The following is a 15,755-nucleotide window of genomic DNA, read 5'->3' on the forward strand; positions in this document are numbered from 1 at the left end:
CAAGGTAAAGCGACTAGCATAGCTACCAAACATGAAAATAAACCCAAGTTAATCAAGGAATAAGGTAAACAATACTAGGCATGTCCTTAACTCGGTTCCCATCATATTGTAGACACATGCATGTACATAAAAGTAAATATGATAGCTTTGGTGATTTCATGGGGTCAAAAACATGATCAAGGGTCCACTTGCCTTCCTCAAACTGCTGCTGGTCCGGTCCTCCGAAGTCTTGATCTTGCTGCTGCTCCTCGAACGGCGCGTCGTCTACTCATCACACGAGCACATACAATCAAACAATTGCAACACATAAGAAACAGTACACCAAACAATATAAACAGTACAAAACGAGAGCATAAAACTATTATACACGTTGCAAGGATCGCGTGAGCGCAAGAATCGTTGAAAACGGATTTAAAATAGTGAAGTTATGGCCTAAACAAGGCTCTAGGGGTTTATTTGCAAAAAACAAAAAGAGACCGAGGGCTTAGATGTAATTTTGTATAAAAACTCAGGTGCTAGGGTGCAAAAAGAACCCTAGGACGGAGGGTTAGATTTTAGAAAAATTCAGGGGCTAGATCATTAAAGAAAGGGCTATTTTATAAATATTTTCTTACTGACTAGGACCGCGGGTTAATTTGTAAAAACATCAGGGGCTCTTTTGCAAAAGGGCTAAGGTTGACTGGTACTCTGAGCTTTGGCTTGGATCGGAGATCTAATCTAAGCCATTGATTCGAGATCCTACGGCTGAAGCGGATTGGGCGGGCTGGTGGCGGCTCTAAGTCGCCGGCGGTGAGGTTTGGCGGCGGTGGGCGACGGCGAGTTCACCGGTGATGACCAAAACGGCCATCTGAGCTTGGGTTAGCCTCGGATTTGGGTCGGGGAGCATGTTCGTGAAGTCGCAAACTCGATTAGGGGATCTGGACAGCAAGACAGCGGCGGGAGCAGTGCTAGCGGCGGCGCATGGCAGAGCGACTGCGTCTAGGGTTTTGCGAGGGCGAAGCGACGGTTGCGGGTTTAGGGTTCTAGGGGGCGCGCGGGGTTGATTTTATAGGGGCGGACGTCCCCTTGGCGTGCGGGCCACGCCGAGGCCGCGGAGGCACTGGATCGGGTCGGACTCTGAGTCCTTCCTGGGTACGATGCGGGGAAGACGGAGGACCCGACGGGCGGGGCCCATGCGTCGGTGAGAAAGGAGGGAAAGAAAGCGTGGAGCGGGCTGGGCCGCGAGATGGGCCGGCGCGCGAGGGAAAATGGGCCGGGCTGGGGGAGAAAAAGAAAAGGTTTTGCATTTTTCTGAAACGGTTCAAACACTTTCAATTTAAATTCAAACACAACGATTCGAATTTAAATTGAACGCCAAACAAATAAAGACGCAAAGCAGCATGAGATGCACAAACCTATTTTCCTTACATTTATTTTATGGCTAAATATTTTATTTTAAGATTGCGATAAATGCTCTAAATTCAAGATAAAATAAATAAAACCTTATCGAACCTACAGAAAACCTAATTAAATTTATTTAGGTTCCTAATTTGAAAATACGGGTGTTACAGATAGCGATGATGAGACTTACGATCCAGCTAATCCTGATCTTGAAGAGTATTTCTAATACATGTAAGATCCGTATTTGCAACAATTATATCAGTTTTTCACTTTTTCTAATTATGTTTGTTTTTTTTACTACTTGCAACAATTAATTTGTAATACATGTTCGGATTATGTTTATTGTTTTTACTACTTGCATTAATTAATTTCTAATTATTGTTCTGATTGGTTTGCTCTTTTAATTTCAGGTGATAGATCAAAGATGGTGGGGCGCCATGGAGGTATGATGCAGTCGTTGGAGTCTGTGCTGCGTAGAGTTACTAGGATAGGTGAGTCCTCCCAGACGACTGGAGGGAGGACGAGGAGGAGGAGTGAGGCAAGTCAGGTGCCTGCACCACTGAGGACGCCGGCACGTCAGGGACGACGAGGAGGAGCAGCAGGAGGACGAGGGGGCCTCGCACGAGGTCACCCTCGCCTGAGGAGGAGGAGGAGCTGCCGTAGCAGTAGGAGGAGGAGGACCAGGAGGAGGAGGAGGAGGAGGAGGAGGAGGAGGGTCAGGAGCAGGAGCAGGAGGAGGAGGAGGCCTCTAGTGAGGAGGAGGATGACCAGGGAGGGGTGGCAGGAGACATACCTACCGTCTGGATCCGAGACCCCGCTCATCTCCCGAATCGACCTATACCGCTCGAGCAACAGCCGATTATTCGGCCGGACGGTAAAAGGTAAGTAACTTTAGGCGATTTCATTGCGTTTCGTACTGATATATTTGAATTTCAATTTTACACAAATATTTTTGGCAGGAACTTTGTAATCGTCGTTTCAAGTATTCACAAGTGCATCCCCAATTGCATTCTGGGCCTGCTTTGCAAGGACCACTACCCTGGATGCATCCAGATTGATGGCCGTCTTCAGCTGGCATCGGCGTGGGAGCACTACATCCAAGCCGTCGATAGACCAGACCGGGAAGGCAGGTGTTTTGCGAGCAAGGCAGAGCGGGTGTTGCAGGAACTGTGGGTAAGTCTTGTATGCACTATAATTGTCAATACATCTCATTAATTGGACATTATTGATATAATGGCTTCGTTCATCATCATGTGCAAGATTTCTACAGATGTGAGGAGGGAATGATGATCATGGCGCACGAGGTGGCAAATGCCTGTCACAAGCTGGTGGCGGATATGCTCTACGAGGCGCGCATCCAGGCCAACTGTGATTACAAACGTCGCATCGAAAAAGTGAAGACCAACAAAGGGGCTGTGCAAAACCTCAGGCTGACTCGAGAACAATATATGAGGGTAAATATATAATATTATTAATATTGACTTTTTGCTAAAATGAAATGCGCTACAATTCATCTTCTTATATGTCATGTATGACGTGCAGGTGATTCCTTGGTGGTTAGCCGGGAATGATCAGTGCTGGGAAATGATAGTGGACAGGTGGTATGCAGAAGGTTGGGTGGAGATACACGAGTCTTGCCGGCTGTGGCATTTGATGATGCCAGGTGCACCGCACCATCTGGGCAACAGTCACCTACGACAGTACGCGGCCAGATGGGTACGTGAATTCGTTTCTTCATTTTAACACTCAAACGTACACAATTTGTAATCATCTTCCTTTTTTAGCAGTGACGGCACATGGAGGCGAGCCTTGCCCCCCGGTCAAGGCGTGGGCTTTGGCCCACATGGGGAAGGCGACATCCGATGTCACCTACAACCCTAATGCCCCTCCAGAAGCGTATAGCAGTGCGACCGTCCACAGCCGCCTCAGTCAATACAACTCGATGGCAACGGAGGTCCATGGGCCAGAGTTTGATCCGAGCACGGCGCCCATTGATGGAGAAATCGGTGGGAGGAGGCAAGAAGCATGGTCGGTACTGGATTGGCGACAGCATAATCGACACGGCCAGTACTCCCACTCGCGCAGATTCGAGCTAGGAGCACCAGCTCAAGCCCGACCATACGCCCACGACCAAACACTACGGAGATGCAGATGGCGGAACTGAAGGTTATTTCTATTTCATTCGTCGTTCCTTGATTGTTAAAGGTGTTTTTTTTAATTCTAACCATTTAATAACATATTGTAGGCCCAAATGCAAGATGAGTTCCAAGCACAACTCCAAGTACAGCAGGAGGCGTCGGAGGCGAACTGGCAGGGCGAGCGGGAGATGATGCAGCGAGAGTTTCACCAAGCACAGGTGGCCGAACGCCAGAAGCTGGATCAGGCTCTTCAGTACATGCAGACTATGGGCTCGATGATGGGTCTTTCGCCGCCGCCATTCACTCCGTCTCCTCTTCCTTATTGTGGAGCTACTCCTACTCCTGTGAGTGACTTCACATTCTTCTAGTTTCATTTATCATAGTGATTTAGCAATTTGAATGATAACTAACTCTAGCATGACTTATAGCTAAAGACATAGGAATTAGCATGACTTAGAGCTAAAGAGCTAAATTAAATTTTAGTGAGTTGCATTCATTATTTTGGGATCATAGCTTAATAGAACAACTCGAATCTAGGCAATGGTCATCATTTTTAATTTCTCTATAGCTTAATAAAACAACTCTAGCATGACTTAGAACTAAAGACTTCAGGTATAACTACAATGACTTAGAAATAATGACAAACAAACTCTGATCTTGGCTAACACATATAATATCTTCAATAATTATGTGCAGCCTCAGTCAGCGGCGTCCAATGATGGGCCAGTCAATCCAGACAACGACCTTCAGCAGAACGCCGCAGCAGTGTGGATGGCTTTCGCGCAGCGCTACTCGCAGCCTCCACCGTGGTCGGCACCGCCGCCTCCGTCTGCCCCGTGAGTAGCATGAGATTTCGACTATATGCAACTTTGCATTTGGACTGTTGTATTGTATCGACTATTGTATGGAGTTGTATCGACTATTATATGGATTTGTATCGATTGTTGTATGGATTTGATTTGAGTATTGTATGGTTTTGTATCGACTATTATCTGGATTTGTATCGACATATATATGAACTGATTGTATATTTCATTGGGGTTATATATACGCAATTTATTAAAAAAAACAGGCTGAAAACCATTGTTTGCCATGTGCTAGGGCCTGGGCACATGGCAAACATGCCATTCTTTGCCGTGTGCAGGGACAGGGCACATGGCAAAGCAGCCACTATTTGCCGTGTGCAGGGGCTAGGGCACATGGCAAACAGGATGTGTTTGCCGTGTGCGAAGCCGTTACGGCACACGGCAAATAGGCTGTCCAATGGGGTTCCTACCGATGCACTTTATTTTGCCGTGGGCCTTGAAATACACTCGGCAAAATGTTTGCTGTGTGCCCGAAATGTAGCATACGGCAAACAAGCTCTTTGCCGGCCATTGTATGCCGTGAGCTATTTCCCGTGTGTTACACTCGGCAAAGTGTTTGCCGAGTGTAAACTGGCCTTTGCCGTGTGCCCTTGGCACACGGCAAATAGCCAGTGTCCCGTAGTGCAAGAGGTGTGTCCAGATAAAGAAAAATGCTCAAATGGAAATAAAATAGCATCAAAATATCACTAACAAACCCCTTTCCTCAACAGAGTACATTTCAAATGATCACACATTAGTCGATTTTATTAGCTAGCTGGTTTGTATTATTCAAACTCTTTATTGTGTACTCCATTAGGGAACGGCTATCTCTTTCACATCATGACCTGGCAGAGGACATTTGAAGGACAATGAAAACAGATTATGAATCAATAATTTTTTTTAGTGCGAGCAAAACCAATTCTACCTGACGATGAAGAGGAGGAGGCACATTCTCAAGTTCGCAGAGATGATGGAATCTCTCCGGATCTTAGTTTCATCGTATTTCTTCTTCTGTTTGTTTGAAAGCAGACGAATTATACATTCCATGTCCCTACCAGGTACGGCTCTCACAGCCACGCTGCACTCATCAATATATGATGGGGCAGTGACGGGACCCTTTTTCTTGATGTATTGTCTACAGCGCCATACGATGTCTGCCTTCTGTTGCTCGGTACATGGCCCGTTAGCAGCTACTGGATCTAGTGACATTGTTGCACACACTAGGAGGAAAAGAAGTGCTAATTTCGTCGGCAACATGGTGTTGATATCATCGCTATGGCCTAGTAGTTAGTTTTGTAAGGATCCTGATATTCTGTCCAAAACTTGTGGCTTGCCTACTCCTATATATAGGAAATTAGAAAGCATCCCCCTCCAACTTTTGTGCATTTAATGCTCAAGATGCACACAATAGTTTGTTGGATATGGGGTTGGAAGATAGATACTCTCCAATACATTGAGCTGGATGTGACATAATTCATGTAGAATATAATAATATTGGTCCTCAATGTCTATCTTTATCAAAGATAATTTTCGTAATACACAGAATCTTTGCTCACTCATAAACTACTGTATGATTGAAGATTTTTTCTTGAAATTTTGTTAGTTAGTGAGATGAACATGCAGTTGTGAAAACGACAGATGCACTTAATCAAAGGGTATAATATGCTTGTGATGCAGACTCTCCAACTTGGTGGATAATTAAGGTGGATGATAAATACAATGATACATTTTGCAAGATGTGTTATGACTCTTGGAGAATGACATATAGTTCCACAATGTCTATTGCAAGATATTTAGCGAATTTTATACTGCGCTGCAACACACTAAGCAAAACTGTGTATTCTTGGAAAATGAGGATATGAGTGTTTTCTTCTGCTAATATGTTGGATAACATCAGGCTGACTTTTTTAGACAAATAATATTTTGTAGACAATTTTCGCACAAAACAATTTCTCACTTGAACGACAGTAAAAACTTTTCACTTGAATTTTTACATTTTTAAGTTTATGGTTTCTTATAGCTCTCTAGATGGTGCTCTGGCGCGAAGGAAATATAGTCATGACTGTTAACATGATTTCCTGTATTTTTTCCATACTGTTGAAATCTCACAATACTAGAAGAATACTCGTCTACATCAGCTCATACGTGCTTGCCATTTTAAAAACAAAAAGGCAGGGTAGGTGATGGCACAAATAATTTGCCACCTTTGCAATTTGAATTTTGGTTGTATTCGAAAATTTCTAACTTTTGCCTACGAATTTGGATGGAGAAGATTTTTTTACTTTATTTGTTGTGAGAAACTTTACTATTGCAGAACTTGTCATGATAATGTTATTGTACTTCTATTTTCCTTTTACAATATGCAGAAGAAAACTGCTATACGTGTGGATCTCAGTATTTGTATATCTGCGCAGACTGCTGGATTTTGATCCAACAACTAATAGAGAATTTTTTATTTTTAATACAATTTTTTTATGGTAATCACGGAATAATACTTCAGATCTGATAAATTTCAAGAAAAGGTCACGATCGTCTGCCCAGCAGACTTCTCGGCAAACAAAATTTGCTAAATTTCGTCCACTGATGGACGAAAACAATTTTCGTCCAATCATTAGATGAAAATTGTATTTTCGTCCACATAGAAGATGAAATGACATGAAATTTTTTTATGAAGAAATTATAATTTGGTCTAATGGGTAGACACTACTACAAAAAATAATTTACCGCCACCTTTTTAAAATACCTCCGAGGTGGGCGAGAACTTCAACCGTCTCGGTTAATGGTGTCAATTAACCGAGGCAGTCATTTTTTATTAACTGAGGTGGTTAAAAAAACCACCTCTCAAGATTGATTAATTGAGATGGGCAAACTTAAAATTACCGCTCGGTTCATATAAATTAAACGACGTGGTTGTTCTAAACCAAAAGCTTCGGTTAATTGATTAACCGAGGCGGTCACCCTATTGGGACCGTCTCGAAAAATACCGAGGCCCAAACAGGCCAAGAAGGCCCGTTAACTTGCTTCCATATACATAGTTGAGTTAGGGTTTCTCCCAATTCTACCATCCATCACTCCCCTTTATCTCTCTCTCTCTATCTATCTCTCTCTCTCTCTCTATCTCTCTCTCTCTTCTCACACCGCAACCCCTCTTATCCCACCGCTCACCTCCTTCCTCGTGGCGGAGGCAGCAGAGGTGCGCATGCGAGTGGCGGCGGCGTGCATGCGAGCAGTGGCAGATCTGGCGATGGGCTTGGTGGGCCCTTGTAGCGATAGCAGCGTGTGTGTCAGCTACGGCAGTCCTCACGTGGAGGGGCAGACGCGTGGGAGCTAGCGGCGGCTGGCCTCGCGGTGCTCATGTGGGGGTGGCGCTCGGCGCGAGATCCTGCCAGGAGGAGCCGGCGGCAGAGGGCCTATGGATGGGCTTGGCGGCCTTTTTTCTTTTTTTTTCTTTTTATTCCATTTACCTTCGGCTTGATTAAGGCCACGATTAACTAGGACCTTCGTTCTGAGGCAGTCGCAAAACCTGCCTCAGTTAATGCTTTTTGCCTGCCTCCGTAAAGATTTTTGTAGTAGCGAGACGAAAATATATTTCTTCTACCCGGTGGACGAAATCTCAATTTTCATCCACCACCGGGTGGACTGAAATTTAGTTTGCTTTATTTTTCTCAATTTAGACCTTTTTATGCTGTTTTGGGCATTCGCACCGTTGGGTTATTATTTTTTCATACAAACTTCTCGACCTATATGTAGGTTGATCACGCGGACGATAGGCATTTCATAAAGTTTCTTTTGGCAGTGACTCGTTAGTTTGTAGGATTTTTACATTTAGCAGCATGAAATTCATGTTTTTCAATTGGAACTTGAATAGGTAGATGATGTTTTGCCAAAAATATTCAAATTCCAATTGGAAAACATGAATTTAATGTTGCTAAACATAAAGATGAAGTAACGAGTGCACTGTAAAAAAAAATTATATGAAATATCTTTCATCCGCATGATCAACCTATATATAGGTCAAGAAGTTTGTATGCAAAAACAATAACTCAATGGTGATGAATGTTCAAAATAGAATAAAAAAATCTAAATTAAAAAAAATAAAAAACTAAATTTCATCGGATGGGTAGACGAAATTTAAAGATTTCGTCTCCTTTTGTTCTACAAAAATATAATTTTTATCTAATGGTTTGACCAAAATTTTGTATGCAAATTTTGTCCGCTGAGCAGAAGAAATCTCAAGGAGACGATTATGAGCTATTTTTTGAAATTTATCAAATCTGAAGTATTATTCCGTAGTTATTGTAAAAATAGTATAGAAAAAATAAAAAAATAACTAATAGAAGTGATGGAGAAAAGTACATTAGTGACCATCTTGATTTCGTCAAATTATAGAAGTTATCCGACTAGCTTTACTTCAGTTAGCCTTCCTTTAATTTGGACGCAGCCAATTGATTACTGCACTTCATCGACAAAGTTCAGAAATGTTTGTGTGGAGATGACATCACTGGTGACGTCTGGTACGGAGATTTACTAAAGTTGTAGGCAGTCACAACTAATAATGATCCCAGCAGGTATATCGATGTCGAACGCGGAACGCCACCATAATAACAGAAGTACAGTTTGCTTATTAGTAACTAATAGAAGAGTAAAAAAAATTAATAGAAGAGATGACATCACGGATTACGCATGCTTAGGGAACCGTCACGGCTGACATGGATACCCTGAACCAGATTGCGCCCTGAACGAAGTCTATAAAACAGTACGAGGAGTGTCCGTGCTCGAACAACACTCAACAGCAAACAAAGCTCGCATTGGGTAGTCGCGCAGACGAGCGGGAGGCGGCGATCGATCAGCTATTGAACCTTCGTCCAAGCCAGAGTACTCACAATCACCTGGTGGGTAGAAGGAAAATGGCCGGCGGCGGTGACGACGCAGCAGCGGCGAGGAACAAGATGGTGGTGCTGAAGAGGCACGTGACCGGGTTCCCCATGGAGGAGGACATGGAGGTCGTCGTCGGCGCTGTCGGGCTGCGCGTGCCGGCAGGGTCGTCGACGCCGGCCGTGCTGGTCAAGAACTTGTACCTGTCGTGCGACCCCTGGATGCGCGGCCGCATGAGCAAGCACGACGAGGGCGCCACCGCGCCGGCGCCGGACTTCGTCATCGGAGAGGTACGCTTGCAAAATTCATCCACTTTCTAGTTGCAAAACGTAATTGGATCTTTACGATCAGACATGAACCAACACATCTGCGTGTGGTTGATTCATATCAGACCATGGAGAATTACGGAGTTGGTAAGGTGATCGACTCGACGCACCCGGAGTTCAAGTCCGGCGACCTCGTCTGGGGGATGAGTGGATGGGAGGAGTACACCCTCGTCTACCAGCCCGAATCCCTGATCAAGATCAACCACACCGAGTTGCCACTCTCCTACTACACGGGTGTTCTTGGTGAGCCTGCTGATAACTTCATACTCCATTGCTCCCAAATTCCCAATCCGTATTGGCATTCCTTAAGCTTTCACCTGCCGCTGCCAGTAACCGACTAGGACTCAATGTTGCCTATCATCCTGCAGGCATGACAGGGCTCACTGCATACGCGGGGGTTATGGAGGTGGGGAGGCCGAAGAGAGGCGACTTCGTGTTCGTATCTGCCGCGTCAGGCGCCGTCGGGCAGGTCGCCGGGCAGCTCGCCAAGATCGCCGGCTGCTACGTGGTCGGCAGCGCCGGCTCCGACGAGAAGGTCGATCTTCTCAAGACCAAGTTCGGCTTCGACGACGCGTTCAACTACAAGTCGGAGACCGACTTCGCCGCCGCGCTCAAGCGCTGCCTCCCGGACGGCATCGACATCTACTTCGACAACGTGGGCGGCGCGACGCTGGACGCCGCGCTCCTGCACATGCGGCACGGCGGCAGGGTCGTCGTCTGCGGCATGATCTCGCAGTACAACCTGGAGGAGCCGGACGGCCTGCGCAACATGTTGTGCATCATCCCCAAGGCTGTCCGGGTGGAAGGGTTCAACGTTGCTGGCTACTTCCACATGTACTCAAGGTTCGAGGAGGAGATGGCCCGGTACATCAAGGAGGGGAAGATCGCCGTCGTGGAGGACGTTGTTGAGGGGATCGAGAGCGCGCCGGTGGCTCTAGTAGGGTTGTTCTCCGGGAGAAACCTTGGCAAACAGCTCGTGGCGCTTGCAAGGGAGTGAGTTCCAATGTTTGTTATGTCTTTTACTTGTTGCTACTGAAAGGACTGTGTGACTGTGTGACATCAGAAGATGGAGTGAATTAGTTGGTCTAAAAGGTTAATAGAAGAATTTATTTGTCACACCCGGTTTTAAGAATAAAACCGAATGCATCTTATATGTGCGTCAGGATCAAGTTTATACACATATGATAGACATTATAAGTGAATATGTCAAAAACAGTGTTCAAAACGTAGATAAGGGAGAGTAAATAACTTTATTACACTCCGATAAATAGACACGAATGTCTCTAATCGTTTCACCGATATTCTAAACGAGTACTGCAACAGCGGCTTCCTCCACAGGCAGTTGACTGGTGACCGCACGCCTAGAACTCCTCGAAGTCGTCGTAGTCCTCCACTTCAACATTCTCTTCTGAACAGCATCTAGGCAAGGGTGAGTACTCTTATGGTTGGTACTCAGCAAGTGGGGGAAGAATGCAAGGCCATCAAGAGAGGTTAGGGTTTATAGCGGTTAGCATTTAAGTTGGCCAACTTTAATTAGCAGGCACCTAATGACTATGTATAAGTTTATACCACCCACTTAAGTATAAAGATCATAAAGGATCCAACACATACCAAAGAACCACAAGTTAATTATTCTTTAAGCAATTATCCTATGAGGGTCCAAGCCACTCATGACCGTGAGCACGGCCTATATATCAGTTTTAAATACTCTGCAGAGGTTGTACACTTTACCCACAAGTCGCATAAAAGTTCAAAAGAACTTTGGACCCAACCACGCGGTGCTGATCAGGCACAATACTACACTTCCGAGGTGTGATTGCATAGAGACGCTGCGAGGCCTTTACAAAGATTCCCTAACAAGTGACAATCAGCTAAGGTTTCAAGTCAAAGCAGAGCATTAACCTCCCTAATGGTCAGCACCTTAGCAAAGGCTGCTACCCCAAGAGGACCGGGCTATACCCCATCGATGCTTCCCCTCTTGTCCTTTCGGTAAGACTATCACAAGCTAGAGTTTCTAATTAATCAGCCAAGACCAGAGTCATGTGGTCCTTGTGGTTATACTGTTTTCCTATGTGATTCTCCATGTTCCAATTAAAGTCATACGATCTTGTAACATTAACCAAGATAACAACATAAAGAATGTTTAATATTTCATATCACCATTCCGGATGTTAAGCAACTAAGCATTTCTATCCAACAGATATTAAACCTGGTGTTCCAAGGCTGAGGTAAAAAGACTAGGTAAAGTCTTAATAGGTGTCCCCGTCAAATTTATCCTTAAACAGTAAAGTAAAGTGAATTAACATGTTATTAATGGGATAAATCAGAATATGTAGAGGGAGAAGACCCCTTGCATTCCTTGCTAAACTGTTGATTCTCTTTCTCGTATACTTGTTCTTGATCTCCCTCGAACGGCGCGTTGTCTACACGTTCACACAAATAGAAACAAGCAACAAATAAGAAACAACACAACAAATAGCAAAAACTGAGAAAGATAAGGTGCTAAGGATGTTCTACGCGTTGCAGGATCGCGTGAGCGCAAGAATCGCTAAAAATGGGGTTAGAACGAGAAAGATATGGTTAAAAGAAGATTCTAGGGACTTGTTTGCAAAAGATATGAACTTTCTGGGGCTAGATCTGAAGAAATCTGGGGCTAAAACCTAATTAAACCTCTAAACCGAGGGTCCAGAGAGCAAAAAAGGGGTCCAAGGATGGCGGGCACTAAAACTGGAATAGATAGGGGCCTAAACAAAAGAAAAAGGATCTAAACCTAATTACTTTTGAACTGGACAGGACTGCGGGTTGATTAAGAAGAAACCGAGGGGCCTTTGTGAAAAACTGCCAAAGGTTGACCGGTATGAAGAGGGATTCACTCCGGCTGTGTTGGTTCTGATCTGTTGGATCTTGATCCAATGGCGGAAGGCGGCTCTGGGCGGCTCGCGGCTCGCAGCTAGGCTTGGCTCTTGCGAACGGCGCGGCTCGGCGTGGCTCAGGAGAGGCGGCGGCTCGGCTGCGGGCGTTGGCGGCTCAGCGGGCGGCGCTAGCGCACCGGCGGCGAGCTAGGCGGCGGTGCCTCGCCGGAAAATGCCAAATCCGGTGCTCCGGGCCCCGGTTCGGCACGGGGTTTGGCTGGGGAGAAGGAGGGAGCGATGACGAGCTTGAGGGAGGGGCCAAGGGGGGTGTGGCGGCGCTGGGTGGAGCGGTCAACTGTTGACGGTCATTAAGTGCAAAATATGACCGCCAACTATACTCACAAGAGAAGAAAAACTATGCCTCTTACTCACATATTTGTATCACTAACCTAGCTCCATAGTTATTTTGGAGAATTATTGATTTTACGAGAACAAGTCCGGAATAAGAAGAAAACACGAAGAATATGCAGACGAAGTCACAGAATATCGCGTCCTGTGTAGCAAGAGCAAAAGAGGCCCACCTGGCAGTCCAAACCGACCAACCAAGCCCCGGCATCGACCATCTGACATTAGGACCCACCAGGCAGTGCACCAGAGAAGGACGGTGGCCAGAGGCGGTAAAGTGGTTCAGCCGAACCTGCCCAGCTTCCCGTCTAGATGCATTTGGGCGGAAAGGTTGATCTAATCCTCTAGAAGTCGGTTTGCAACATTTCCATACAAGGAGATGGCGGGAACCGACCTCTCCAAGCTATATAAGAGGCCTCCCACCACTCTCACCACACACACCACTTGGAGAAGCCTCTCTCTCTCTCACTCTCATTGTGACTTGTACTCCTTAGGGTAGTAGAGCTAGGCTAGTACTTCAACTCCTTAGCGAATCCAGTCGTCTCGGGGTCGGCGAGCAAACCTCGGCCTCTGGTATGGCTTTGTATTCCGACTCTCATTATGCTATTCATAGCCTACTTAGCCAAGTTCTATTCTTATTCAAGTTGTAATATTTGGCTGCTTATACCAGATGATCTAGGTAAGGATATCGGTTCGTTGTGCTTTCGGGCTTGCCTTAGTGTCTTACCTGTCCATCCGAAGGGTGGGGGACCCGGGGGCGCTAGGGTAGTGACCTCGTATGTGGGCATGGTGCCCAGGTATGCGGGATCCCTCGGATATGACGGTGCTCCATGGTGTGACTGGGGTAGACCGCAGGTGGTGACAGCCCTGTCGGCCTGCCGGGAAGCTGCTTCTCGGTTAGCGTATTCTCCGACGTTCGGGTATCATGTAGGAGTTCATGCAAAGATGAAATGGACTGGATGTTCTCCAGTATGGGTCATTCTCCCCGTTGTCCCTAATTTCCCGGCACCTGTCGGCCTCCCCGTTGTCACATTACTAGGATCTTGTTTGCCTATGCTCCCACTAACCTTAGGTGTATTTGTTTACTCTTTATTCATGAGAGTTGGCTGATCTTGTGTGTGTCACATTACCCTTGATTATGTTTATTATCACTTACCCCTGTATAATCAGTAGTTTAGACCTTATCTCATAATTGTTATGGTTATGTATCTAGTAAACATCTTTACACACTATAGCCATCTCTTGGGAAAATATAAATAACGATACCCTGAATACTTCCGGGTGAAATGCTACAATGGTATATCCGTGCGCTTGTGGATCCTTCTGTAATCGTTAAGACATACTGCATGCCGTCCCATGGCGTCACCGCTATTGGGCAGCCGTCCTGGCATTTCTTGGCACCGTTGCTGGAAACTAACCATTCCTAGTGATTGCGCTAAGAAATGCCAACAAGCATTTCTGGCGCCGTTGTCGGGGATGGCACTAGGTGTAAAGATTTTACTAATGCATAAACATGGCATTGTGAATAAGAGGTATCTACTGCTTATACAGGATAATATTATCTTTTGTTTTCTCCTGATTGGTTGAAAACAGGGTAGTGTATGACTGGTTTCTCTTTGTCGACAAACTTTGTTGAAAATCCCAAGAAGCTCATGAGAAGGGTCCGACCTCGCGTCGTCCCTCCTCAGCTCTCGTTGTCGACAAGCAAGCCAGCTTTCCAGGCACCAGCAACAACAACCGAACCCATGGCTGAGAAGACTCTCCGTGACTTTTCCGTCCCCTCAGCCACCAATGTGGCGACTGGACCCAACGCGGATGTTGGGGACGTGAACTTCAAGCTGATGTCCAGCCTCATAAACATGGTGCAGGCTAGCCCATTCTGTGGCAAGCCAAACAAGGACGCCAACGCCCACCTCCAGAACTTTCTGGAGCTCTACAAGACCGTAACCATACGGGGCGTTACGGCTGACATCATCAGACTTCGCTTGTTTCCTTTCTCCCTCCTGGGGAAGCGAAACAATGTATTTATCAGAACAAAGAAGCTGTCAGCCGTGGGACAAGTGTTCCGCGGCATTCCTCGCCAAATTCTTCCTGCTGGGCAAAACATATGCCTTGCGAGGAAGAATTTCAAGTTTCTAGCAAACAGGGATGGAATCCATCCCGGAAGCTTGGGAGAGACTCCAAGAGTACATACTCGTCTGTCCTCATCATGGGATGGACGAGTGGCTCATACTCCAAAGCTTCTACAACGGGCTAATGACTACATCAAGAGCCCACTTGGACGCTGCTGCTGGAGGAGCCTATCTTGATCTCACCATTGCCAAGGCCAAGGCCTTGATCGAGAAGATGGTCTCCAACCAGGGCTGGAACGAGGAGCGTTCCCAGCCCCGAACCAAGGGCGGAATGCATACCGTCAAGGAGATGGATATGCTTGTCGCCAAGATGGACCTCCTACTGAAACATCTACACGAAAGGGCAGAATTCAAAGAGCACAAGAACAACTACGCCTAAGCTTGAACTCGTACTTAACGTGCTAGGTTTGTGGTAATTTTGGACACTCGGGGAATGACTGCCTAGTGACCCGTGAAGATGCGGCCTACATCAACAACAACAACAACAACAACGGGTTCCATCCACAAGGAGGCCAAGAGTGGGGTCAAGCACGCCCACTATTCCAAGGAGGAGGTAATAATTTCAACTCCAATTTCAATTCGAATTTTAATTCGAACCAACCCTCCTTGAGAGATCTTGTCTTTGGCCAAGCTAAAATTAATGAATCTTTAACAAGCTTGCTGCCAATGATAAAATTTTAAAAAATATAAGTACAAAAGTTAAAACTCTTTCTTCTGCCTTGAAAAATCAGTTAAGTTTCAGCAAAATGATAGAAACACAACTGGCTCAAATTGCTGCCGCCGTACCTCCTGCTGAGTCTGG

General features: G+C 45.8%; 1 protein-coding gene and 1 non-coding gene across 2 annotated transcripts; one reads left to right on the plus strand and one right to left on the minus strand.

The window, feature by feature from the left end:
* The first annotated feature begins 9,234 nt into the window (after nt 1-9,234).
* Nucleotides 9,235-10,669, plus strand: LOC120646158 (2-alkenal reductase (NADP(+)-dependent)-like). Its single transcript, XM_039922856.1, has 3 exons — nt 9,235-9,536; nt 9,590-9,807; nt 9,933-10,669. The coding sequence occupies exons 1-3, from the start codon at nt 9,271-9,273 to the stop codon at nt 10,559-10,561; spliced, it is 1,113 nt and encodes a 370-aa protein (XP_039778790.1). The 5' UTR covers nt 9,235-9,270; the 3' UTR covers nt 10,562-10,669.
* Nucleotides 10,670-14,930: 4,261 nt separating this feature from the next.
* LOC120646609 lies at nt 14,931-15,037 on the minus strand. The gene has a single exon (XR_005664510.1). It is a non-coding gene; the product is annotated as a small nucleolar RNA R71 (small nucleolar RNA).
* Nucleotides 15,038-15,755: the final 718 nt, after the last annotated feature.

This window comes from Panicum virgatum, chromosome 8K (genome assembly GCF_016808335.1).
Source record: "Panicum virgatum strain AP13 chromosome 8K, P.virgatum_v5, whole genome shotgun sequence".
In the NCBI taxonomy this organism is placed as follows: Eukaryota; Viridiplantae; Streptophyta; class Magnoliopsida; order Poales; family Poaceae; genus Panicum; species Panicum virgatum.

Bases quoted from the DNA above. Each gene is read 5' to 3' on its own strand.
- LOC120646158 (XM_039922856.1), top strand. From the start codon at position 9,271: ATGGCCGGCGGCGGTGACGACGCAGCAGCGGCGAGGAACAAGATGGTG. The intron at 9,537-9,589 runs GCAAAATTCATC...CTTTACGATCAG, and splicing joins GTCATCGGAGAGGTACGCTT to ACATGAACCAACACATCTGC. The intron at 9,808-9,932 runs GTGAGCCTGCTG...ATCATCCTGCAG, and splicing joins CTACTACACGGGTGTTCTTG to GCATGACAGGGCTCACTGCA.